The sequence below is a fragment of the Crocuta crocuta genome, unplaced genomic scaffold (assembly GCF_008692635.1).
Source record: "Crocuta crocuta isolate KB4526 unplaced genomic scaffold, BGI_CrCroc_1.0 scaffold323, whole genome shotgun sequence".
NCBI classification, from domain to species: Eukaryota; Metazoa; Chordata; class Mammalia; order Carnivora; family Hyaenidae; genus Crocuta; species Crocuta crocuta.
Window position 1 is genome coordinate 517,087 of NW_027536465.1, and position 25,778 is coordinate 542,864.

The following is a 25,778-nucleotide window of genomic DNA, read 5'->3' on the forward strand; positions in this document are numbered from 1 at the left end:
GTCTCCCTCTCTGTCCCTCCCCCACTCGTTCTCTTCCCCCCTTCCCACTCCCCTTCAAAAATAAATGAACATTTAAAAATTTTTTTAAAAAGAATGAACTAGAACCTGATACCTACGCCATGTCAAAGGAGTTAAAAGACTGTACCCCAGAAAACCTTTCTCCTTCATCTTGCTGCCTAGTACTAAAATATTAGACTACAGTTAAAACCAGCAACATTTGACACCAAACGCGAGGACACACCGCAGGATTTAGAATCACACTTTACAGGTGATTGGCTTCAGAGAAGTGGCTGCTGGAACACTTCGGTTATGTAATAGCCAGAGCGGCTTTCAAAAGAGAAATGGCCTTGAGCTAAATGAGGAGAGAACAACACCTGGCCAGGCTCTTGGGTTCACAGCTGTGTAGGGCTAATTAGGGCAAAGTGTGGCGCTGTGATATTCGCGGTCTGCTAGCAGTCTGCCAGGGCTGACAGCCGTCTTCCAGCCTGCGTTCCCGGACGGGGCGAAGTTAGGGAAGCCGGCGCCCGTCCCCCGTGCCGCAGTGAGGAACTAAAGGAACGAAGCCAACAGCCCTCTGGCGCTCCGGGGGGCGGCCACCGCCTCGGAAGGCGCTCACTCCCTGCGCCTCCTGCCACGGTCACGGTCGGCCCTATGGACGGCTGCAAGACTCGCGCCGCTCTTCTTCCTCTTCCTCCCTGACCTCGGGCAGGAGCTTCGCCCCACACGATTCTTCTAGTCCGGGCGCCCCCATCGTGCGAGAGCCACAGTCAGACCATTCCATTATCCCGGGATTCTGCTGGTATGAGGGAGCTCGCCCGACCGAGGACGCCTCCGTTAAGATTGCTTTAAATAAAATTTTTGCCATCCAAAAAAAAAAAAAAAAAGAGGGGGTGTGGCTGGGTGGGAGCTATTTCGTCTCCAAGCGGTGAACCAATGCACGAAGGGGCTGAAAGGCGAGGACCGCGGGGCCGACTGGCCATTGGTTACACAGGAAGCCTGTCTGGGCCGTACCACACTTACTTGGAGGGGGTCTGGAGCATGAGAGAGGCTAGGTCCTTGCTTTTGAGTCTTTCCAACACACATAATTATTTCTACTTCCAGGGATTTCTTCCTGGATACGTAGGGCTCGAATGTGGGACGCAGGAAAAAGACTTCCTCGGACATTTCCCCATTTCTGACTCCTGCGCAGTACGCCAATCCTTCTCGCCCAGTCGTCTGCGGAACCCCACGGCCGTGTGCGCGCGCGCGCTCGTTCTTTCGCGTGCGTACGGCGCCGTGCTCCTGCAGCCAATCAGACCGCGAGGTCGCCGCGGTCGCCGGGTTCGCGCGCACGCCCTGGAGCGGAGTGGGGGTGGGGGCTATGGGTGAATGGGAGAGTGAGCGNGGCGTGGAGCGTGCGGGGGCCGCGCGCGGCCTCTTAGAGGCCGGACGGCACTGCCGGGAGGCGGCGGCGACAACGACGGCGGCTGTGACGGGAACCGCGCCGGGGGTGAGTACCGGGGACACCGGCCCCTGCGGAACCGGAAGTGCCGGGCCAGTGAGGTGGGAGGGGAGAGTGACCTCTAGGGAAGGGGGACCGCGAAGGGGGGGAGGTGGTTTGAGGCCCCATTCCTGCTCCGGGCCGGGTCATCCAACTGCGGCGGGACCCGTGGGCCCCGGAAACGGACGACGAGTAGAGGCCGGGGATCCGCGGCCGCCGGGGCTCTGANCCTGGGTGCCTGGCGCCCGGCCGCCGCCCCTTCCGCCCCCGGCCCTGCGCCCCCGGGCTCCGCCGTCTCCCGCAGCCTTGGTGGGCCCTGCCGCCGCGGATTCCGTCTTCTCGGTCTCAGCCAGCTCTGCCCCGTATGGTGATTCTCTTTTCCCAGCTCCGGGGTGGCGACTGGGTGCTGTTCCCCTTTTACTTCCCTGCATTTCAGGTCCCTTGCCCTCCTCTGCTGATACTTACTTTGGCTCAAGCCTCATCCTGTTACCTGTTCTCTCGCATCCGTCCGCTTTCTCCCCCTACCCCCACCAGCCGGCTGCTCCGTGCTTTTAGTACTTTGTACTTTTTGCTAGTGGAACTCGAATGTGTTGGCCAATATTTTACCTATAGGACTCTCTTTGTGGGACAAAGAGGTGGAAAGTGTTTTACCCACTTGGCCAAATGAAAACACTTTAATGAGAAGTAAGAAAGTGATTTAAAAGTTAATGGGGGGAGGTGTAGGATCGGGTATGTGTTATATCCTCGTCCTTCTTTTTGCGTTGGATTTTTCACTTCCTGGTTAGTACCATTTTGTCTAGGTTGATCTTACATTAGCATCCCTGTCGTTTTGTCCCAGTATCCCTCTGTGCTGTATCAAATCTCTTCAGAATGCTCATCATCACCCATTTTTTAAAATCCACCTAATGCTTACAGGAATTGTATTGCCATGTACTTGGCTACCTCCATATGTAGTACCACGGGCATTCAACTTATGGGTGACTCCAGCCAACATCTTGACATGTGGATTATCATTCCATGATACCTTGGTTGCGCGGTGTTCGGATTTACTATATTGCTCTGTCACACTCCCTTATTTCAACAAATAACACCTGAGTTATGGTAGAACTGCCCATACCCATTCACCCCTTTAAGGAGGCACCTCCTTGTGTTAAGCCTTTATACCGTACATTCGATAGTGTGTTTTACATATGCATATTGCCATTCCATAGATTACTCTGTGCCTGAATGTGTCATATACATTCTTGGACACCTCTCTCATGCTGGTAGGGATCCAGACTGCTGGCCCTGATGAACCACTCACACCGCAGTCTCATCCCTCTTGCCACAGCACATTCTTCTGCTAAGACTTGGTGTGTCTTTATTATACCCAATACGTTGTTCAGTTTTTGTCTTCTCCCTTCCAGCGTATGTGCCCTAAAGATTTCAGATGTTGATCTCTTTTGTTTCCCATTCTAGTACTCCCCAAATTGCATAGCCTTTTATGACCCTGTATTGCTGTGGCAATACGAGCCCGTGTGACTTTCTTCCTGTCAGAAGATATAATCTGAAATAAAATAAGGTGTCTAAGTGCTGTTACTTCCCCTAGATAAAGTTAAAGCAGGGCAGCTTTCCATCTTCTTTAAATCTCTGGGCTTTTGAGGGGCAAGTTTAATAGTACTGTCCACAGACCCAAGAATTTGCTTCTCAGTGTTCGCAAGGCTACTTAGGCCTAAATTGAGATGGTTGGGGTTTCATTCCTATAGAAATTCAGTGTTAGTCATAAAATCAGGAGCTAAAAGGGATTTATCGTTTTTAGTCCTTTAACAATCTTTTTTAGTATCTAAGTGTTCAGTATATTCTAATATTGCTGTTTGACCCTCTAAAACTGTTTTAAGGAGAGAGACAGTGCATCTTGAAGGAAGGTGCCTTTGCCTTCCATACCACAGGTAAGAGAGGAAGTGATAAATTCTGGGCCCATTTGTATTTCGCCATCTGAATCTTCTGACATTTGAATCTCTGCCTTTGGTATTAAATACCAGGCCTCTTTGGTCAAAATAAACCTTTATTTTTACATTTTCTTTCCTTACCTTTCCTTCCCTTCCCTTCCCCTTCCCCTTTTCCTTCCCCTTCCCCTTCCCCTTCCCTTTCCTTTCCTTGTAGACTCCACATAGGCTTTAACTCAGTACCTCGAGATGACGACCTGAGCTGAGCTCATGAGTCAGACACTCAACCAGCTAAGCCACCCAGGCACCCCTAAACTTTTATTTTTAAATTCTAACTTAAGTAAAATTTTTGATCTGCAGATTCCAAGATGTAATCACTGGGCAAATAGTGTAGTGGATGAGAAAGTGATAGAAAGGCTTTATATTGGCAAAGGGGCATGTGAACTCTGGTTCTTAACCTGACTGGTCGAGTGATTAAGTAGAATGGCCTCAGGCATTCTCTAGCCTTCAATTTTATGGAGTGGGGTAAGGGACTGTGTCACCAGATAATGTGAGTTAAGTGCTTTGAGATCACTAGATGAAAAACATCCTATAAAATCCAAAGTGCTGGTGTTATTTGGACACTGGCGTCAACAGAAATAATTGTTACTCTTAATCATATGGGGAATGTGGGGCACAGTTGAGCTGCTGATAGGCTAGTGTAGGAATAGGTTGTTGAACTGGCAAGAAAAGGACCAGTCCCTATGGTTGACTCAGTTTCTCATAGAGAGCAGCTCACCTCTCGGTTCAAGGACATTTTTTCACCCAGGTCCTTTCATGGGTTATTCCAGCAGACCAAAACTCAGAGGCTGCCTTTTCAGGGTTATAACTAAAAAGCATAAGGAGACAAGAGACAAGAGACATACACAGAAATGAAATGAGACATACTGTCCTCATTTTGAGGTTACTTTCTTCTTTCTTCGCTGTTGCAATAAATACTCTCTTTTTCCAAAGAGAAGTCCCTTTTCTAGGACTGCCCTTCACTGCTGTGCCCTTGTATGTCTTTAGATTTTGATATTCTTAATATTTGTTCTGCCCATTTGTGTCAGGTGGGATGCCCCCCTTATAAGAGCTAGTTCTTTGATGACGTTAGGCCAGTGGAGCCATGTTCTTCTCTTTCCAGTATGAACAGCACTTAGAAGAGGTAAAGATTCTGAATCCATTGTTCTCTTAGTTCAGAGTCCTTTCCCACATGCATGTAAGTAAAGTGTATGCCATAAAAGGCACTTTTTAAACAGAGTAGCCTGTGGGGGTTAGCCTTGATGTTTTCAAGAAACTCCCTGAAAGAATTTATCTGATAAAGGTATTTATTTTTTTCCAGGTGAGGCGCTGTGACCCAGTTGAATTCCGCATCTAGAAAGCCCAAGACTGAAGAAGAAAGATCAGAGACATTGACTAACCTGGAAACAGGGACTTCTTTGGAACTTTGGCTTCATCATCCACTGTACCCTTTTGTTTTTTTTAACACTACCATTGAGTGGAATCGATTTCTTCATCTTATTTTGCTTATTGGGAAGAACATGGCTTCAGGGATTTTACATTTCTCCTTAGTTTTGCACGAACTCGATAGGAAACGGAGCCCTTAGGGGGCTTGGGAATGACAAGAAGAGACTGAAGACAGGCCAGTTCGTGCTCTCTCTCTCTCTGTTTTCCCTCCCCCTTCGAAGGAAAGGATTTACAACTCGACCTGGTAACAGCTGGTACCCAGCATTGGCCATCAAGAGAAAAGAAATAAAATTAAACCACCGTTGCTGGACTAGAAACCTTGAAGTCAAGGTGTGGGAGTGGTGGCATTGAGAAAACTGCCTCAAAGGGCCGAGGACCACCGTGCAAACAGCTTCTCTTCAAAACTGGAAGGGGCTTCTGGTTCCCTTTTGGATTAAAAGAGAAACACGGGGCGCGCCTCTCTGAGGTGCCGCTCACGTCTTGTGGAGCGTGGCAGCCCTGGAGGTGCTATAGCGTCTCCTCAGAAGACTGTCCTTGCCTGAGGTGTTCTGCCCCGCCTGACAGCCTCCCCTCCTTGCCTGCGGAAGGACTGCCTCCATCCATGAGCTGTCCCTCCATCTGTCTGGCGGCCCCTGTCCTCCACCCACAGCCATTTGCATGTGTACAGCCCACTGTTTGTCCCCACTTTCTAAACTGTACAAGTTGTGTTTCCTAATTTCTCCTTCTGCCTTGTTCTGGGGCGGTGGTTATTCGTCGTTTAGAATCACCTTTCCCCCTCCCATGTGCTGTCCTTCATTTGCGATCTTTTGACCTTTGGTTTTATTTGGGAGGGGGAAGGGTGAGAACTTGACAGTTTTGGTTTCCCCTGGTTTCCTTCCGCACTCTGGTCATCCGTTGGTTCCCTCATCCCGTTTTCTTGTCTGTTCTGCCGCTGTGTGGGCCTGGGCTATGCGGCAGGGCAGACCTCCCATCAGAGCTCCAACATGCCCGCAGAGTCTGGAAAGAGATTCAAGCCCAGCAAGTATGTTCCGGTCTCCGCAGCCGCCGTCTTCCTAGTGGGAGCTACGACCCTCTTCTTTGCCTTTACGTGAGTTCTCCCCCAGTGGTGGTATCTGGGGGGCACTCTGTGGGAGGTGAGGCGGGGGGAGGGGGTTTCTCTTGAGTTTTGCCTGTTACTTGCTAGGTGCCTGGGGAATGTCTGATGTCTGATGGAGGTGAAAGCAAACCTCAGAGACACAGGGAGACGGGTGCGAGAAAGCCTACCCTCTCAGCCTCGCTATAAAATTATGCTCTCCTGAATTCTCTACCTTCCACTGCCTCCCTTCCTTTGGAATCACAGATGTCTTTGCATTTTCCTATCCAGCTCCATCACGAGATGATCGTGAACTGGGAAGGAAGTAGGAGGAAGCCACCAGAGAGGCTTGAAGCAGCTTAAGCAATCAGTTCTGTGCGAGAAAGAGCAGACTAGTGAGAGGTTTTTCACACAGTAATGGCTTTTCCCCAGGCTCTCCGGAGCTGAGCATACTGGAGAACTCTGGGATTGATTTAGAAGATATACCAATGAGACAGCTGGGCTTTTTGTGCTACTCAGATGGTTTCCTCTGTACTCTTAAGAGCCTTCGCCTGGAGAAGTGAAGGCCACTGGGAAAGGGCAGGTTTTATTTAGGAAGAGCCCTGGCGGGCTGCCTTTACATCCCTTCCTGCTGAAGAGGTGGCAGTAATTCTTGCATTCACTGGTCCTATTAGGAAGAGTGGGTGGCGTTGAAAGGTTTCCTGCTTCGGGTATTCAGACTTTGTTCATCTGCTGGTCACTGGAGGAGACCGACTTCTCGCCCCTCTTCCTGTATTGTAGCTGTTGACCACCTGGCCAGCCTCTTTGCTGTTACCTGTTTATAAATTAACGTGTATCAGGCTTACGAGCCTTAAACTGTTGAGTCACTGAGTTAGTGTTGTAGTTGTAGCTCTTGGAACAATCAGAGCGTGCTAGATTTTCTGGGGAGTTCACTTTGCCGTGATTAAGGCTCAGCCCTAATTGTGAGGTGGTGTTCAGAGCAACGTGAGGTTGCTGGAAAGAGGAAGGAAATGGATCGAAGGGATAGGGAATAAAGACCGTTGGACTCATTAAAGGATGAACGAAGCAGGAATTGCTGGTGGGGTGGGAAGAGGGGAGCAGTTACTGTTATGCTGAGAAACCTAGAACAGCTACTAAATCTGAGGAGGGGAAGTAGACCCCCGCCCTCCCACCTCCTACACCAAGTTGAGCTTCAGATGCCAAAAGGAATTCTAAAAGGTTCGTGTGGCTTGACCAGTAGAGTCAGTAAAGCAGTGATGTTTTCTGTGTAGTCTTAAACAGGAAAAAAAATGAATCTCTTATCTGAGGTATGAGCATCTTCCAACTTTCACCTGTTCCTCTGGGGGGCAGAGGATTCTTGAGCCCCCAGCTCTCTAGCCCAAGCATGCCTTTTGAGTCCCTCAGGGGCCAAAAGCAGCCCTACTCTTCTCTGACTTTTCCTCATAGTTTGTCTCTTTTGCTTAATAAATTCAACATGTTCAGTACTCTATCCTTTTTTTTGTTTGTTTGTTTATTTATTTAGAGAATGTGTGAGCCAGGGGGGAGCAGAAAGAGAGGGAGAAAAAAATCTCAAGCAGGCTCCACACTGTCAGCATAGAGCCCGATGCAGGGCTTGATCTCCTGGGCAGTGGGATCATGACCTGAGCCAAGACCAAGAGTCAGCTGCTTAACCTGCTGAGCCACCCAGTCTCCCCCAGTGTTCTAGCCTTCTTCATGCACTGACTGTCAGGAAGGAGGTGTGACTCTTCAGTCTGACTTGTTTTGGTTTCTGCTATTATGGCCAGCAGGTAGAATCAGCATTTTTTTTTTTTTAAGATTTTTAAATTTTGACATAATTTCTACCTCTAATGTGGGACTCGAACTCACAGCCTTAAGATCAAGAGCCACATGCTCTACTGACTGAGCCAGCCAGGCGCCCCTGGACTCAGCATTTTAACCAGAGGATGTGTATATCCTTGTGGCAGTTGCAGAGCTGTGTCAGGAGGGATGGGTTCCAAGACCCGGTTGACCCCCGTAGGCCTGCTTGACTGGGGAGGGCCCGTTTTCCTTCCAGAGGCGGAGGCTTTGGGAAGCTAGGAAATTCAGGGGACTGACCTAGTGGTTTCTCTCTTTCACCTCGGCTGAGACGGGCAAGGAGAAGCCCTGTTCTTATTTTGCTAATCTGGAGCCATTGAAGTGCTTGGCTGGTTCTACCAGTTTCACCACAAAGAGTTGTCCTGATGTCGGCATTTTCTCAACTGATAGTTGAAGCTATTTAACCTACTTTCTCATTCCCTCGTGCCTGAAAGGTAGGGGCCCTCCTGATTTCCTGGTGTCTCGGCCCCAGGAAAAGGGATTTTAGACAGTATGGACTTTGCAATTGCTGCCTCCAATCCAGAGTTTGAAGAGGAGCCTTGTCACAGCTGGAGTGTCCCCGGGCAGTTGCCTCAGGACCAGCTTCTGGGCTCATTTCCTCCTCCCGGAGACACCCTGTTTCTCTTTATCACCTCACTCTGGGTATCTGAAATTCTCGTCTTTTCCTTTCCATAGGACCGTAGCAGCTCCTGTGTAGGTAGAGATCTAGGCTGAGCTGCTACTGTTCTCAACAACGGTTCTGCCACAGATTCTGTCCCTTTTGAGGTTCAATTCCATGGAGAGCCTCCCTGTTTAAAACTGTATACAACCTAAAAAAGATTTTCTGGTTTCAGATAGAGAGACAAGAGGAAGGCTCTCTTGGTTTTTGTTTTAAAAAGTTTTATTTTTAAATAGTCTCTTGATCTAACGTGGGGCTCGAGCTCACAACCCCGGTATCAAGAGTCACACGCTCTACCGACTGTCCAGCCAGGTGCCCCAGAGAAAGGCTCTCTTTGAACCAGCTCCTGTTTGGGCCCCTAAATCTGTAACTGTTCTGTCATCCTCCTGTCCTCTTCCCTAGGCCTGTAACTGTCTGTTCTTTCATCAGTCCGAGTCCCAAGAGGGAATGACTTTGGGGCCTAGGGGACCTGGAGTGGGAGGTAGAGTCCCTCTCAGCCGGCTCATGTAATTAGTGCAGGCATGTAGCCTTCCACTCATTAGGAACAATTTACCCTCAGTCTTTCTCTGCCAGGTAGGGAAAGCTGTGAGCAGAAATTATCAGCTGGGCTTGGTCATCAGAGGGTGACCTTGTGCCCTGGAAAAGCTTGAGTAGAACACTTAAAGCTTTCCCTCCAGAACCGCAGCCCTTCCTTCCCATTCGCTGAATTTGTCCCGTACCAAAACTGAGCGGGAGAGTTGCCGAGAATTCTGTTTTCATTCTTACCCCTTTTCGCTGTCTGGGAAGGAGCGTGTCTGCGGAAGGAACGCTCCTCCTCCCAGCTAGGTCCTCCACACTGCGTGTAAGGTAACGGGTCTGGATCCTCATCTATCTTAAAGTCCCCGTTTGTGATTGACAAGGGCGGGTGGCAGTGCTAGGTAAGAGGAATCAGCACTGTATGGGGGTCAGGAGACTTTCTGGTAAAGTCTGTTAACCTTTGCGGTTAACAGCTATTCTTTGTATAATGAAATTGACCTTGAGGGGTTTATGGAAGCTCCATGACCCTTTATCCAGTTCGATCTTACGCGGAAGCCCAGTGTGTAAGACACGAGAGGAGGGCTGCTCTGCTTCTTGGGGGGTGGGGTGGAGCGGCCCAGCCACGTGGTGTCTCCTTTTTGCCTCTTTTGGGGATCCCTGGATCTTTCTTAGGGCTCCTGGCATAACATTTGAAGTAGATCACTGAATTCCCTCTCCTAAAATCTCCTTGAGCTGTGAGCGAAGTCAGCTCGCCTCTCTGTGGGTCTGCTTCTCAAGTTGGTAGGGAGAGCAGAGGGGTGAGATCTCTGCCGCAGGTGGTCCTCTGTGGGAAGGAAAAAAGTCAGCGTTGTCAGGGTTGTCCAGAAAGCCATGCTGGTCCTTCCAGTGTCCTATCCATGAGAGCGCTTTCTCCTGTTCACCTTCTGCCTCTAGCCTCTCCCAACTCCTTTACCCGTGGAGTTGGGTAACCTCAGTGCCTCTGCCTCTGGTCCTTTTTTTCTTTACTGCAGAGAGGTGCTACCACCTGATTTGAGTGGGAGTAGCCTCGTGATTTAGGGCATTAATTGAGCAGTGGATGTTCCTTTTACTTCCCACGTTGTTTCGCATCCAGGAATAAGTGCCCAAGTCCTACATCTCGCACTCAGCTGCTTGAAAAGTGTGTAAGACACGACAGATTGAGTGTTTTAAGAGAACTTACCCACCTAGAAGGGGAGAAATTGTTTTCTCCTGGAATCTTGAGGATCCCCAGAGATAGGGAGTGGGATATTCATTCCAGCCTTGCCTCATCAATAAGGAACACGAGCCACAGACTCAAACTATGTGCTAGGCATTGGTGGAATGCATAGACTATTCTTCATGAGCTTAGCGCCTCTGTTTTAAGTGTTCTTGAATTTCTAGGACCTCACATAGGGGCAGTGGAATTAAGGATGAAGGTGGAGCTGGAATGATAATTAGTGATGATGTTGTTAGTGAATAATGTGGGGGTTTTTTGGTGTGTGTGGGGTGCCTTGTAGCCAGTGAATGCTCAGTACTAAGCCAGCTGGTTTAAAAAGAATTCCAGGATCTTTTCAGATATCATCGGCTCCTTCGTTCTCATATCTGTATTATGTAGCCAGAGTAACACGATTGGAGTTTGCTGTAGATTACCTCAGGCTACATAGCAAAGTATTGATTGAGATGGGATTAAGATCCAAAGCTCCTTGACTCCTTTTCCTAACCAGAAGCTTAACCATTTTTTATAATAGGGCTTGGAAACAGACTTTCAGAGTGTGGTTTTTTGTTTTTTTTTTTAAAGTTTCATTTATTTTTTAAAAGTAATCCCTGTGCCCAGAGTGGGACTTGAACTCACGACCCTGAGCTCAAGAGTTTCATGTTTTTCCATCTGAGTCAGCCAGGTGCCCTGGGAGTATGGATAATGAAACCCACTCTCCCTGAAAACAGGAGTGCTGGATGGGTGGGCAGAAGAACCTGTTCTTCCTGGGTTGGTGTAGGTCTGGGAGTCTCATCGGTGAGTCAGCCAGCCTTCTGGGCTATGGCCACTCCCTAGGCTTTGGAGCTCTATGATTACTGCCATAGGCCGAGGACCAGCCCTGACAGCTCAGGCCCTGTCTCCTTTCATCAAAGGCAACAGATTCAGACAGGCCACTTGGAGTGGTCACCTAGGAATCTGGCAAAGTACTATAGCAATGGCAGGCCTCTCCTTGAGCCAGGCAGAATATGGGATGTGGCAGGAACAGACTCTGTTCCTTCACGCCTCTCCTTGGCAGGCTGTTCCCTCAGCTAGAGTGTGAAGGTTGGGAGCACTGGTCCTTGGTTTCAATTTAGGGGCAGGTGCCGCCTGTGAAGTTGACTTACCTGCATCATTTCTAGATGCTGCTTCTGTGCAGGTAGGCTTTATTTTGGCAGCAGATATTAGAGCTGGATTCTGGGGTTACACGGCTCAGCTGTTACCAAGTTGCTGGAGTGGGGCTCCTGGCGCGCTCAAGCATGCGACCCTTGATCTTGGGACTGTGCGTTTGAGCCCCACATTGGGTATAGAGATTACTCTCAAAAGTAAAGTCTTTGGGGGACAAAAAAGAAGGTTGCAGGGGTGATGTTCATTAGCCAGGGGTGGTGGTTGGCACCACAGCTAAGAAAGTGGGTGATTTTCTTCATTTGGAACAGGAGAAGCTAAAGAAGGAACGGGGTCAGAAAGACTGCCGCCTAGGCCTCGCGAGGGGCTGGCAGCTCACCCTCCTTCACCTTAGTTTCCCTCAGCGATTGGAGGAACCTGCAGTTTGTCAGAGGCTCAAGAGGCCACAGGAGCTACAGTCGTCCATTCTAGGAATGAGACTTTTAAATCATGGGCCCCTCAGTGTTCTGAGGATTTAATCTCTTTTTTCCCTTCTAATTATCTTCCCAGGCTGTAGGAGTCCAGTGAGTCACCCCTTCTCCTCTTCCCCTGGCGGAAATCGAAGCGACAGCTAAGTGCTAGGGAGGGGCTCTGACCTGGATGACTGGTTTTCAGTTTCTCTCCCTCCCTCCTAAGGAGCCTAGGAGGTCAGGCTTTGGGTGTGGCTGTGTAAGGCCTCTTCTTGCTTGTATTNAGAGAACTGCCACAGGACGAGGCTTCCATGGGAGATGTGGATGGAGTAAAACGAGAGCTGTGACCGAGGGTCTGTTTTCCCTTGAAGTCAGTGCCTGCACCTTGCTTCGTTATTTGGTTTCCCAGTTTTGTGCTGCCTCGCCAAGAGAAGCAGAGTTAATTGATGTTTACTATCTAAAAAGCCTGGCACACAATAAATATTGACTTAAATTTTTTTGGTTTTAATGAATGGCTAAATGGTATTTGAATAAATAGATGGAGGTGGTAAACATTTGCGAGATGCTTTGTGACCATCAGTTTTGTCTCTTACTGTTAGTTTATATCTGATTAAGGAGCTCAGTTCCTGCAAATTGTCCTGATTTGTTCAGGGCTGTGCATTTTGATTTGATGGAGATAGATCTCCTCTGTCAGTGGAGTCCCAGGCTGCTGTGGATTAGTCTCCCGACGCGTTTGCTGGCTTGTTCTCCTGGCCCCTTCTTCCTTTCTTTCGATGAACTCTCCCTTTCCTTCTGGCTGGTCTAGATAAAGGGGACAAGGACAGATGCTGTCCTCATTCTGGAGATTAAGTTCTCAGCCACAAAGCAGATTAGAGTACTTAGCCACTGTCTTGTAAGGGGAAGTTCCTCCTGAGCTGAGATAGGAGAGAGGGCATTTGATAGTACTGACCAAGCACCCAGCCCATCAGATCTTCTGAAACTTCCAGCTCCCAGAGAAAGGAAGAGCTCTCACAGCATTTCTATTTAGACTCCTGTCCTCGCAGAAACTGCGTGTAATCCTGGACTAGGGCACCCTTTTCTTTTTTTCATCTGTCAAAGAAAAGTTACCTCAAGCATATCTCTTAATTTGGACCCTTGGAATATTGGATATGTTCAGCTAGTTTCTATTTCCCATAGGATGTAGGACTGATTTAGTCTGATACCTCCTTTTTTTCTCCCCGCCGCCCTCCACTCCACTCTTCTACTTCATTTATAGGCCTCAAAGGGTCTAGTTGTGTCTTGATAGCTCTCCTTATCTGTGTGTGGTCCCCCTGCGTCCCTTGAGAACTAGCTTTTAGTTGAATAAAACTCTCAGGAATATCAGATGCAGGGAAGACATTTTAGGCAGTTGAGAGTGGTTCAGAGCCAGCTGGGAAGAGGGAAGGGGAGCCAGAGAGACAGGTGGTATCCCGTGCTTTGTGCCAATGTGCAGGTCAGTGGGGCATGGCTGAGATCCAGCAGCCTGAGGCTGCTCAAGAGAAGGGAGCGTGCCTGGTGTCAGTTACATACTCAGCCCCAGCTCTTGTGCCTGGTTTAAGGGAGGTTAAGGACAGATTCTAGAACTTGGAAAGATCTGCCAGGGAAGAACACAGACCTCAGTACAAGGGGTTATAGCGGGAGAGATTCTGAGTCTCGTACCTTGATCTAAAATGAGGATTTCTGTTGGAAACTAGACGCACTTGTTGAGAAGGAGAAAGAGAATTTGAGACGGCAGAGGTGGCGCACGCAAGGTTTCTCAGTGGGGAGGCTGTATGGTCAGTGCTCAGAGCGGTGGAGCGGCTCCTCATTCTCTTCATTATCTGTGCAGCTGTCCAGGACTCAGCCTCTACGTGTCACCTGCAGTGCCCATCTACAATGCCATTGTTTTTCTCTTTGTGCTGGCCAACTTCAGCATGGCCACCTTCATGGACCCAGGGATTTTCCCTCGAGGTAAGATCTCCCTCTCCTCTCTTGGAAATTAGTGATTTTTGGACATACACATTTGGTCCTGGGCCTCAGGATTCCTAGGGGTTTGGGGTACTTCTATAGTCTAAGGACGTAAAGCGGGCTGGGGCTATTCTGGAATAGATGTTCTCACTTCTAGTCATGTGCTGCACTTTGAGTCAACTCTTAGATTTTCAGTTATTCATTCATCAGAAATTCATTTCAGGCATGCGTGCCAGGCATTATCCATAGGCATAATAACAATCTACAGTGCACTAGACGGTTATAACAGTGTGGCATAAACTGTGTTGGGGGCATGAGCAGGGTTCTGGGAGAGCCCAGGAAAGGGAGCACTTAGAGCTTCCCAGATAAATTGGGGAAATGCTGCAAGGAGGAGGCGGGAGAGACTTGAAGCAGAGGATGGCAGGAAAGGGTGTTCTCGGCCGAGGAAGCAGCAGGAGCCACGAATGCCATACTTAGTGGGGTGGAAGACAGAGTGCATTGTGGGGCCAGACGGTGTAGGAGGTAAACCAAGGGCCAAGTGGTGGAAGACTTTGTATGCTAACGTAAATGGGTGCTATTTCTTCCTTTGGACAGCAAGAGGTCTTCAACTGGAGGAATCATGGGATCAGATTTTGCTTTACAAAAATAATTCTTGTAAGAGTGTACAGATACCTTTTGGGAGGTGATCGCAATATTGTAAACCAGATGAGAACTTGAATTTGAGGCTTTTTGGATTTATAGATTTTTTTCAGTAGACTCAACAGAATCCTGCATGACCAGTTGCTACTGGGGAAGAGTAAGAGAATGAAGGAATTGTCTAGGGCCGTCCCAAGGTTCCTAACTTGGGAGAAAAGTTGGATGCTGATTTTTATAAAACAAGGTATGAATTATATAGGAATGTTGAACAGGTTTGGAGGGAGGACAGCCCAGTAGACATGTTGAACTTGAGATAGTTACCGGCCATTCAGGTATAGTTAGCTATCTGGCAGTTGTTAGAGACCTTGGTCTCACAGGCTTCAGCCATGTGGTGTTTGAAGCAACAGGAGTAAGACTGTCTAGAGAAAGTAGAACAAGATGAGGAAAGAACCAAGGTCAGATCTGACCAGCATTGACATTTAAATAATGAGCAGAGGAGGAGGAGGAGTCATGGAGGAGGGATTGAGCAAGAAAGGTTAATAGGAGAAGAAACTGCACAGAGTGGGAACAGATAAGGAAGGTTCACGAAGTTGATGATGGTTGGCAGTATCAGCAATTTAATAGTATGAAAAACTCAGAATTGCCCATTGGAATTTGTGATCTTGACAAGAATAGTTGTATGTTTAGGTATGTATGTGGGAAAAGTACAGGTAAATAACCAAGACTGCCATGGCTTGGAAGGTAGTGAATAGGCAATGAGGAAGCAGAGTCCATGAGTGTTAGGATTGCTCTTTCAAGAAGTTAGAGAAGATGGATGTTATGAGAGAGGGAGAGAAAGTTTTTGGTTTTTGTCTTTTTTGTGCGATAGAGAAGATGGAAGCACTCTGGTAGCATGAGACGGAACAGAGAAGAGAGGGAGATGGTACAAGAGTGACTTCCAGAGCGAGGATGGCTTTCTTGTGCGTGTCGGAAGGGTTATGCTCACAGAAGCAGCAGGCTGTTTTGGGAGAGGAGGTGAGAGTCAGGAACCATCGTCAGAGTTAGAAGTTGATAAGGGCTGTTGCCGATAACCAGTTTTCTCTTAAACGTGAAGTTATCTTTTAAGAATGAGAAAGGAGGGAGATTGGCATGGAGGAGGGCACTTGTGGGGATGAGCACTGGGTGTTATATGGAAACCAATTTGACAATAAACTATTTGTAAAAAAATAAAAAATAAAAAAAAAAAAAGAATGAGAAAGGAGGTTTTCCTGAGATCATTGTGCTCACAAAGCCTGTGTCCCTGTGCTTTTTTTGTGACTCCTGTCTCAAAGATTAGTTGAACTGAAGGAACTTGGAGTCCCTAAAGCCAAAGGGGGCTGTTTTAATGAGCCTTTAATGTTCATATATTAAATATTTATTGATCTAATATGGAAGGCATTATTCTGGTCATTTGGGATGATTTTTTTTAAAGGCTCTTGGCTTTCAAATAGCTCAGTCTAGAAGGAGAGATAGGGAAGACGTTTATATGAATACATATTCTGTACTGTGTGCTAAGATATAAAAGTAGAGAACCATATAGTGTTTTAAGAAGAGGAAGTGCTCGTTTTTGGTAGATGATGGGTGTGGAAAGATCAGACACTTCAAAATAAATAGCATTTTAATTTTTTTCCTTTAAAAGGAAACTTGTTTTATTTTTCATTTATTTGTTTTTTTAAGGTTTGTTTATTTTTTAGAGAGAGGGAGACAGCAAACAGGGGAGGGGCAGAGAGAGAGGGAGACACAGGATCCAAAGCAGGCTCCAGGCTCTGAGCTGTCAGCACAGAGCCTGATGTGGGGCTCAAGCTCATGAACCTGAGCCAAAGTCAGATGCTTAACCCACTGAGCCACCCAGGAGCCCCAAAGGGAAACTTAAAAAAATATATATTTTAATAAGCAGTGAATATTTATTATGTAGAAAGCATAAAAAAGAAGTATGCCACCTATAATTTCACAGCCCAAAGAAAACTATTTATATTTCCTTTCAGTGTCTTGAAGATTTATGTATATAACGTGTATATATACCACTTATCTGTAGCAAATGCGTGTGTGTGTTTTTGTGTCTGTTTTCAAAACGGGATCTTTTTGTTCGTGCGGTTCTTTATCTTGCATTTTGTTCACCTATCTATATTGTAAACACTTCCCCAGGTCAGTAAAAGTTGGAAACTTGATTTTTAATCCCTACTCCTTCATTTATTTAATTTTTCCTTCCCATGTGTATTTTTTCTAGATTAATAATAAAAAATAAAAATTGTATACTGCAGCTGAGAAGGCATTTAGTGCCCTTTCAGTTTTGAAGTAGGACCATGAGTTTCTGATAGTTGAAAATTTGAAAGGCGTTCCGGTAAGGAGAATGGCTTGAGCCAGCAAACAGTACTGAAATGTATGGGAGATTAATAGAATAGGGGAAGCTCTTTTGGGGAAGGGGTTTGTGCGTGGAAAAGAAGGTTGCTGTTAGTTCCTCTCTTGGATTGCTGTAGTTCTCACGTACTTGTAGATATTGAACTGTTATGCAGACTCATTATGTATGTGCTTTAATGTGTAAATTACTGTCTTAAAAATATAATTGTGATCTGTAAACCAAGTGTCAGCATACCCACGTCAGAGTTACCTCTGCGTTACATTCTCCTGAACCTCATTTCCCAGTGTGTTCCTGTGGCGTTGGGTACAGAGCTGATCTCACAGTGTTTAGTTACTAGTTCCTGTTCTCTCTCAGACTGAATTCCTTGAAGGCGGAGGCCATACTTAAATATCACTGCACGCCTCATGCCTACTACAGTTCTGGCATTGTTGTTTTCTAATTGATTATTCCTCTCTTACAGCGGAGGAGGATGAAGATAAGGAAGATGACTTCCGGGCTCCCCTTTACAAAACGGTGGAGATTAAGGGCATCCAGGTGCGCATGAAATGGTGTGCCACCTGCCGTTTCTACCGTCCTCCCCGCTGCTCCCACTGCAGTGTCTGTGACAATTGTGTGGAGGTAAGAACCCCGAGTGGAGTCGGCCTGGGTGCCTACTCTTAAGTTGCCTTCTTCCTACCCATCGAATAAGAATTGAATTCTCAGGATTCGGGGCCTTGGATGAAATACAGCCCTGGCTCCTGATCTGGGCTGTATGGGAGCTCTGTCAAAAAGTGTTACCAAAAAAAAAAAAAAAAGTGTTATCAATGGTGTACACCGGGGTGGGGGGCGCCTGGGTGGCTCAGTCGGTTAAGGGTCTGACTTCAGCTCAGGTCATGATCTCGTGGTTGGTGAGTTTGAGCCTGGTGTCGGGCTCTGTGCGTGCNTCTCTCAAAAAATGAACATTTAAAAAAAAAAAAAAGATGTACACCTGAGAGGTAGAGCATAACTATTCTTCTGTACAGGAGGGACCCCGAATGGGAATGGGCTTTCCCAGCACCAGGATTCATCGCCCTAGCCTTCGGCCCCTTGACTCATCTTTTTGGTTGTTGGTCCTGGCTTTGTGTTACCTCTTGTACCCACTACATCATGCAGTCTGTTGCGTTCAAACTTTACAGCTGTATTTCTCTTCCTGCTTGTCCTTCTGCATCCCTTGTCTTTTATTTTTAACCCTTTTTTTTCCCAATCAATTTTTACTTAGTTGGAAGCAGTTGTCTGCCAGATTCTTTTCCCAGGCCTCTTTTCTTAGTGTTTTTGCAAAGCCTCTGATATTCGTCCCTTTCGGTGTTCTTTGGTCACATTGGATAGATTTTGACCAAAGTCAAAGTCTGGAGGTCTTCCTTACAGATTGATAGAGCAAGATAAAGTCTGTTGTTAATTTTGCAACTGAACGGTGAACTTGATCCCATATTACTGAAAGTAAAACTTCAGTTCTGACATTTGTTCCTGTTCTTGACAGAAGCGATTTAGGGCTACGGTGCAGGGATGCCTCTCAGTCTTTCTCTTTTTGCCCTTAGGAATTTGACCATCACTGCCCCTGGGTGAACAACTGTATTGGTCGCCGGAACTACCGCTATTTCTTCCTCTTCCTCCTTTCCCTGACAGCACACATTATGGGTGTGTTTGGCTTTGGCCTCCTTTACGTCCTCTACCACATGGAGGAACTCTCAGGGGTCCGCACGGCTGTCACGTATCCTTCAAGGCCTATGGGTTTCGGGCTGGGGACAGGGGAGGAGGAGGAAAGCTGAGTGCTGTGGTGGTGTGGGTCCAAGGTCACGTGGCTGTTGTAGGGGCCGAGGATGGGGGGATCATGCTGTGCTGTTCTCCTTGATTCTTTGGACTTAGAATGGCAGTGATGTGTGTGGCTGGCTTATTCTTCATCCCTGTAGCTGGCCTCACGGGATTTCACGTGGTGCTGGTGGCCAGGGGACGCACAACCAATGAGCAGGTACGGGGAGAAGGGCTGGGAAATCACTGTAGAGCTGGACGCAGGGGTCTCAGCCCTCTGGCAGGAGTGGAGCAGAGTGCGTCCACAGATGGCCGCTTCATGGACACTTGCTGCTATTCAGTTTCCACTCTCCTCATGCAGGGATGAGCACACAGCCATTCTCAGTTAATAAGCATTTGCAGAAGGCTCACTTGTATACAGGACAGTTTGAGCTCCAGCTTATAGAAACAGTAATAGACCTAGGCCAGTGCTCAGAAAGCTTCTAGAGCTACTTAAAGGAAAACACTTACCTCCATTCATGTAATACTAGTGACTTTATTTGCTTACTCTTAGGTATAGTATGTGTATTATCTGTGTATCCCCATTTCACATGAGAACACTGGTGTCTCGGGTCAAGTAGCTACCATGAGGTAGAGCTAGGATTTGAACTGAAGACCCTGATTCTGGAGTCCCCACTCTTAGCCATTACAGGTAGAACCTTCTTGATGGCAGGATTGTGTTTTACTCATTTTTGTATCTCCCAAATGGTGGGTGCACAGTAATTGGCTGTTTGTTTTGACCTTTGGGGGTCAAGGTCCCATTGTCTGATATGGCCTTTTTCCTCCTTCTAGGTTACGGGTAAATTCCGAGGAGGTGTGAATCCCTTCACCAATGGCTGCTGTAACAATGTCAGCCGTGTGCTCTGCAGCTCCCCAGCACCCAGGTACACCTACCCCTCTGGTCTTGTGTTCATTCTTGGTCAAAACTTGTCCTTGGGCCTGTTCTAGTATAGGGGAGCTTGGAAGGGAGACTGCCCTTTAGGGAGGGTTCTCTTAGAATGGAAGGTGCCTGCAGGGGAGAGATAGGCCATCCTTTAGTGGACCTCCTGAATTTAGTTGATATTCCTTAGGTATTATGGTTACTGTCCTTTGAGAGTTCAGGATGAGATACACTCCGGAGTGGCTTGATCTAGGTATCTGCCTAGAGGCCTAGTCTTGATGCAGTTCTTCTTGGAATCTAAGAAATCAGTTGAGTGCTAAGTTTTTCGCTGCCTGAGTAAGACTGTTTCTTGTATTTGTTTTTTGTTTTTTTTTTTAAATTTTTAAAATGTTTTTTATTTTATTTCTGAGAGAGAGTGAGAGAGACAGTGTGAGCAGGGGAGGGTCAGAGAGAGAGGGAGACACAGAATCTGAAACAGGCTCCAGGCTCTGAGCTAGCTGTCAGCACAGAGCCCGACACGGGGCTCGAATCCACGAACCGTGAGATCATGACCTGAGCCGAAGTCGGACGCTCAACCGACTGAGCCACCCAGGCGCCCCGACTGTTCTTGTATTTGTAAAAATGCTTTAGACAAGGTAGGCAACCAGTAGATATTTTAGAATGAGTTTTCATTTGAAAGCCCTCTCACTCTTGACATTCAGGTACTTGGGAAGACCAAAGAAAGAGAAGACGATTGTTATCAGACCTCCCTTCCTTCGACCAGAAGTGTCAGATGGACAGATAACTGTGAAGATCATGGACAATGGTATCCAGGGAGAGCTAAGGAGAAGCAAGGTGAGGAATTGAGGGAAGTAAAGTAGGTAACTTGGGGGACTTGCCTGGCAAATTGACGGAAACTTGCTTTTAGTTGACATTACTCTTAACAGTACTTGTCACTTTCTGATCTGTTAAAAATTACTTAAGTACTGGGGCACCTGGCTGGTTCAGTTGGTAGACCATGTGACTCTTGACGTTGGGGTGAGGAGTTCGAGCCCCACACTGAGTACAGAGTTTACTTAAATCAATAAATAAAATACATTCTTTAAAAAACTTATTTATGTAGGTTTCTTCTTTTTCCCATTAGATTGCAAGTTTGCTGACTGTAGAATTTGAGTCCATTCATTTCCATGTCTTCATAAGACTTAATGTAGCAGCTTCCAGATGGTAGAAGCTCAACAAATAGTTGGTGGAAATGAACAAATAAGTGACAGAATTCATCACTTGTTGAATACTTTTCTTTATCCATTGTCATCCACAAAATGGCTCTTGTCCCTTGTCTTCTGGTCCCAGGTTAGAAATACATAACCGGCACCCCAGAGCCCCTCTTATACCAGTTTAATTAACACTTGGAGCTGTCTTTACACCCAGTTCTCTAAATCTGATTTTCCCTCATTTATCTAGTCTAAGGGAAGCTTGGAGATAACAGAGAGCCAGTCTGCTGATGCCGAACCCCCACCTCCTCCTAAGCCGGACCTGAGCCGTTACACGGGGCTACGAACACACCTCAGCCTGGCTACTAATGAGGGTAAGAGCAGTGGCAGGAGTGAGGAGGTTACTGTGTGCTGTGGAGAAAACAGGCAGGCATGGGCTGGGAGGTGATGCTTGCAGTTGTGGTGGTGAATACCCACCAGGTGGGTCTTGAGCCACTTCTTTGGACAGCTGGGACAGGAAAAAGGGGAAGCCACTTGGCTATTCGCAGTGATCTGGACTTTTGTTGAGGGGACCTGCTAGCCTTCAGATAGACCAGAGAACATCCTAGACCTGTTCGGTGCATTCTCTCACTCTTGAGTTCTGGGCCGGTAGGAGTCTTTAGTCTCGACTGCAGCAAGGTCATGTTCCTGGGACTTTTCTGGTGCCGGGTATATCTGTTCCTACCTTGTTCTCCGTCTATACTCTGAGGAGCTCTGGCCAAGTTGAGAGAACAGCTTGTAAAGTGGTGTCCCTGGGCCTTTTTTCCTGCAGATAGCAGCCTCTTGGGCAAGGAGAGCCCTCCCACACCTACCATGTACAAGTACCGGCCGGGCTACAGTAGCAGCAGTACATCAGCCGCGATGCCTCATTCCTCCAGCGCCAAGGTACTGAGTACTCCGTAAGAAGTAAGGTTGGCATGTAGGTCAGCTGTCCTGGGAAAAAGAATATTGGAGAAGGGAAGGAAGAAACCAAAGACATTTTACTAATTGTTGGCATTAATGGGATTGAATCTCCGTGACAGCGTGTCCTTCAAAGAGGGGGCCAATGTAGCAAAAAGCACTGACTACAGAATTGTATCTGAGTTCAGAACCCATCGTGGGCGAGTTACCTAACCTCTCTAGGCCTCCTTTTTTACATCTTATTTTATATACTTATTGTTTTATTTTAGATAATAATTTATAAATAAAGTAATTTATTTTAGAGAGCATGTGCAAGCCAGGGAGATGGGCAGAGGGAGAGGGAATTCTGGGCAGGCTCCACCCTCAGTGCTGAGCCTGACCCGGAGCTTGATCCCATGACCCTGGGATCGCAACCTGAGCCTAAATTGAGTCGGACATTTAACCAACTGATCTACCCAGGTGTCCCTCATTTTTTGCATCTTAAAATGAGATACTTGTTCCAACTGATAGGTTTGCTTTAGGTGTTGAACAAGATGATGCGTGTAAAAGTTCTAGGCATACTGGTGGCACATGACAAATACTGTTTTTGACTGACTGCTTGGGCTCTCAGGCCTCGGATCTGTCACAAGAGCAGGAGCACTAAGAGCACGCTTTATTTTCTCCCTCAGTTGAGTCGTGGGGACAGCTTGAAGGAGCCAACCTCGATTGCAGAGAGCAGCCGCCATCCCAGCTACCGCTCCGAGCCCAGCTTGGAGCCTGAGAGCTTCCGTTCTCCCACCTTTGGCAAGAGCTTTCACTTCGACCCACTGTCCAGTGGCTCACGCTCCTCCAGCCTCAAGTCGGCCCAGGGCACTGGCTTTGAGCTGGGCCAGCTGCAGTCCATTCGTTCAGAGGGCACGACCTCCACCTCCTATAAGAGCCTGGCCAACCAGACACGCAACGGAAGCCTGTCCTATGACAGCCTGCTCACTCCTTCAGACAGCCCTGATTTCGAGTCCGTGCAGGCAGGGCCTGAGCCAGACCCACCTTTAGGCTACACCTCTCCCTTCCTGTCCGCCCGGCTGGCCCAGCAACGGGAAGCCGAGAGGCACCCACGTTTGGTGCCAACCGGCCCATCGCACCGAGAGCCCTCACCAGTCCGGTACGACAATCTGTCGCGTCATATTGTGGCCTCCCTCCAGGAACGAGAGAAGCTGCTACGCCAGTCACCCCCACTCGCAGGCCGCGAGGAAGAACCAGGCTTGGGGGACTCAGGCATTCAGTCAACGCCGGGCTCAGGCCATGCCCCTCGTACTAGCTCCTCCTCAGATGATTCAAAGAGATCACCCTTGGTCAAGACTCCACTGGGACGCCCAGCTGCCCCCCGTTTTGGCAAGCCAGATGGGCTAAGGGGCCGGGGACTAGGGTCCCCTGAACCAGGCCCAACTGCCCCATACCTGGGCCGATCTATGTCTTACAGCAGCCAAAAAGCCCCACCTGGTGTCTCCGAGGCAGAGGAAGTAGCCTTGCAGCCGTTACTGACCCCCAAGTAAGTACGAGTCCATCCTGACCCTCAGTGGATTTAAAATCAGCCTCGGGTCCTACATAAGGTGTCATGACTTTACTTGCGTGCAAGTGTACTCAGGTGCCTGCTTGCAGATAACTCACTGCACTCTCTCTCCAGCTATTCCTGTTAAAAGCCTAAAGAGTAATACTTTTTTCTTAATCCTGTCTCCCCAAAATGTGGTTATTTGCCTGAGAGTATTTAAGGTAGCTGCTGTTGGAGAGAAGGAATAAATAGGGGAGATAGGGCATTAGGTTTGTGTTAAGCAGGGCAATAAAACAGGTGGGAATGTTTGAGTAAGAAAGTATATACGTCGTAAAAGCACATCAGTTTTTCAAGTTTGTTTTGAGAGAGAGAGAGAGAGAGAAAGCTTGAGTAGGGACGTGGGAGAGAGAATCCTAAGCACAGACCTAGGTCCCATGAACCGTGAGATCATGATCTGAGCCAATCAGGAGTCAGGGGGTCCCTGGATGGCTCAGTCTGTTAAGCCTCTGACTGTTTCAGCTCAGGTCATGATCTCATGGTTAGTGGTTTCGAGCCCATGTCACGCTCTGCACTGAGAATGTTGTGGAGCTGCTTGGGATTTTTTCTCTCCCTCTAGCTCTGCAGCCCCCATCAAAATAAATTTAAAAAAAAAATTTTTTTTTAAAAATTTCTGAGAGAGCGAGACAGCGTTAACAGGGGAGGGTCAGAGAGAGAGGGAGATAGAGAATCTGAAACAGGCTCCAGGCTCTGAGCTGTCAGCACAGAGCCCGACGAGGGGCTTGAACCCATGAACCGTGTGATCATGACCTGAGCCAAAGTCGGACACTTAACTGACTGAGCCACCCAGGCGCCCCTCAAAATAAATTTAAAAAAATTTGAGTCGGGCCCTTAACCCAGGCGCCCCCGTTCTCATAACTTTTAAAACAGTCTCCCTTTTCTGTGTTTTGTGTCCCAGTTCTGACGACAGCTATCTTTTTTCCTTCCTAGAGATGAAGTACAGCTCAAGACCGCCTACAGCAAATCCAATGGGCAGCCCAAGAGTATAGGCTCTGCCTCCCCTGGCCCAGGCCAGCCTCCTCTCAGCAGCCCCACAAGGGGCGGAGTCAAGAAGGTGTCAGGGGTGGGTGGTACCACCTATGAGATTTCCGTGTGAGCCTTCAGCACCTCCCTTCCGCCCCATGCCTCTGCGCCTACACCAAAGGGCCCCAGGTGGCCACCTTCCTTTCCTCAAGGGGCTCCCCTCCCCTGCATGGACATTTTTTTAAACCACCGATTCCAAGAGGATGAGGAGCGTTTTACAAAATGCAGTGGGGTTGGGGAGTCGGAGAGTCGGGGCCCTGAGACTGGGGTAGCAATCCCCTTCACCTTTTAAGACCTTCCCTTCCTTAACCCCTGGACCAGACTCAGTGGACATTTGTGCAATTGCTCGCCCTGGAGGGAACCAGATCATTTTTAAACCAGAAATAATTTTTTTTATTATTGTTACGGATTCTATTTTTTTCCTCTCTGCGTTACCAGGTGTGTGTGTACATATATATATATATATATATACATATATATATATTATAAATATCAAAGAAATTCTATATCTATCCTGGGATGGGAAAATGAGGGAGGGTATGTAGGAGGAGGGGTATCTTACTCTTCCCATTCCTCAGACCAGCAGGAAAAGAAGTGGGGACATCCATCGAAGTCTTCCTTTTCCAGTGGTTCCCTCTCTCGTCCCAGTTACCAGCTAAGGAAATGGCACCCTGTTGGTGCACAGTGATCAACAAAGACACCTCGGAGAGAGGCGAGTCTGGGGTCTTGGTCAGAGGAGGGAAGGACTTGGAGAGGAGAGTTAGTTTTCTAGGCTCATTGGCACTTAGTTTCCCCAGGAAAGGGGTCAGAGCCCCATGACTTTGGTGGTGGTTGGGGAGATCAGGAAAAGAGCTTGGCTGAACTCCAGAAACAATATTGGATAATCCCCCCCTTCTTGGAGGAGAGGGATTAGGGTGGGCTCTTTTAGTCCCCTCAGAGCCTTCCCCCAACTCACGTGGTTAACATTATTTTTAAACCCAAGGCCGGGAGAAATGAATCCAAAAAGCAATATTTTTCATCACATGCCAAAAACGGGATAGAGAGAAGGAGTGGCAGGCCTAGGCCCCTCCGATTGTCCCTTGGGGGTTACCCCTCAGCCCACCTCAGTATGGTGCTGGGTAGTGGGGGTACCTGGGTTCTAACCTCTAAATAGGGGAGACCCCAGCCTCTAGACAGAGGCCCTTTTATTTTTTATTCTGATTAGCCATTTTAAACCAACAAGGAATAAAAAGAAATCCTGATCTAACCAGCTCCCCCTGACTTGTGTTATTTTGTCTGGTTAAGGCAGGGCGAATGATCTCTGGTGGGAAGTTACACAGAAAACCTCCTAAGTTTCTCTGGTCCTGGCTCACCTTTAGGCAGGATTGTAGTGAGAACAACCACTTAAAACCATAGCTGCTGTTCTTATTTTGGTGATTTAATGTAAAAAATTCCTGAAAAGTCTTGTGATCACCAAAACTGCTTGTCATTTCAAAGCTTAGAGAATCTTGACCCCCGCAGTGCTTTAATGCAGAATTTTGTCTCTGGAAAGTAAAGCACTTTTTGGATGTAGTCAAAGGTGAGGCAGTGGGTGACTGAGGGATGAAAA

General features: G+C 47.7%; 1 protein-coding gene across 2 annotated transcripts; it reads left to right on the forward strand.

Moving 5' to 3' along the window:
- Nucleotides 1-1,390: 1,390 nt before the first annotated feature.
- ZDHHC5 (zDHHC palmitoyltransferase 5) lies at nt 1,391-25,441 on the forward strand. 2 transcript variants are annotated; one of them, XM_077748789.1, is made up of 12 exons: nt 1,391-1,489; nt 4,766-5,977; nt 13,639-13,760; nt 17,231-17,388; nt 18,324-18,496; nt 18,652-18,754; nt 19,366-19,457; nt 20,155-20,287; nt 20,894-21,017; nt 21,455-21,567; nt 22,251-23,110; nt 24,098-25,441. In XM_077748789.1, exons 2-12 carry the CDS (start codon nt 5,874-5,876, stop codon nt 24,261-24,263), a joined length of 2,148 nt encoding a protein of 715 aa, XP_077604915.1. In that variant the 5' UTR covers nt 1,391-1,489; nt 4,766-5,873; the 3' UTR covers nt 24,264-25,441. The 2 variants fall into 2 exon arrangements, with proteins under 2 accessions (XP_077604915.1, XP_077604916.1); XM_077748790.1 differs by lacking the exon at nt 1,391-1,489 and adding an exon at nt 1,826-1,842.
- Nucleotides 25,442-25,778: the final 337 nt, after the last annotated feature.

What these genes read in the sequence shown, in the direction of transcription:
- ZDHHC5 (XM_077748789.1), top strand. Translation starts at nt 5,874, where the DNA reads ATGCCCGCAGAGTCTGGAAAGAGATTCAAGCCCAGCAAGTATGTTCCG. An exon ending in GGGGTCCGCACGGCTGTCAC is followed by an intron (nt 18,497 to 18,651) that starts GTATCCTTCAAG and finishes CTTTGGACTTAG; the next exon opens with AATGGCAGTGATGTGTGTGG. An exon ending in CAGCCTGGCTACTAATGAGG is followed by an intron (nt 21,018 to 21,454) that starts GTAAGAGCAGTG and finishes TTTTTCCTGCAG; the next exon opens with ATAGCAGCCTCTTGGGCAAG.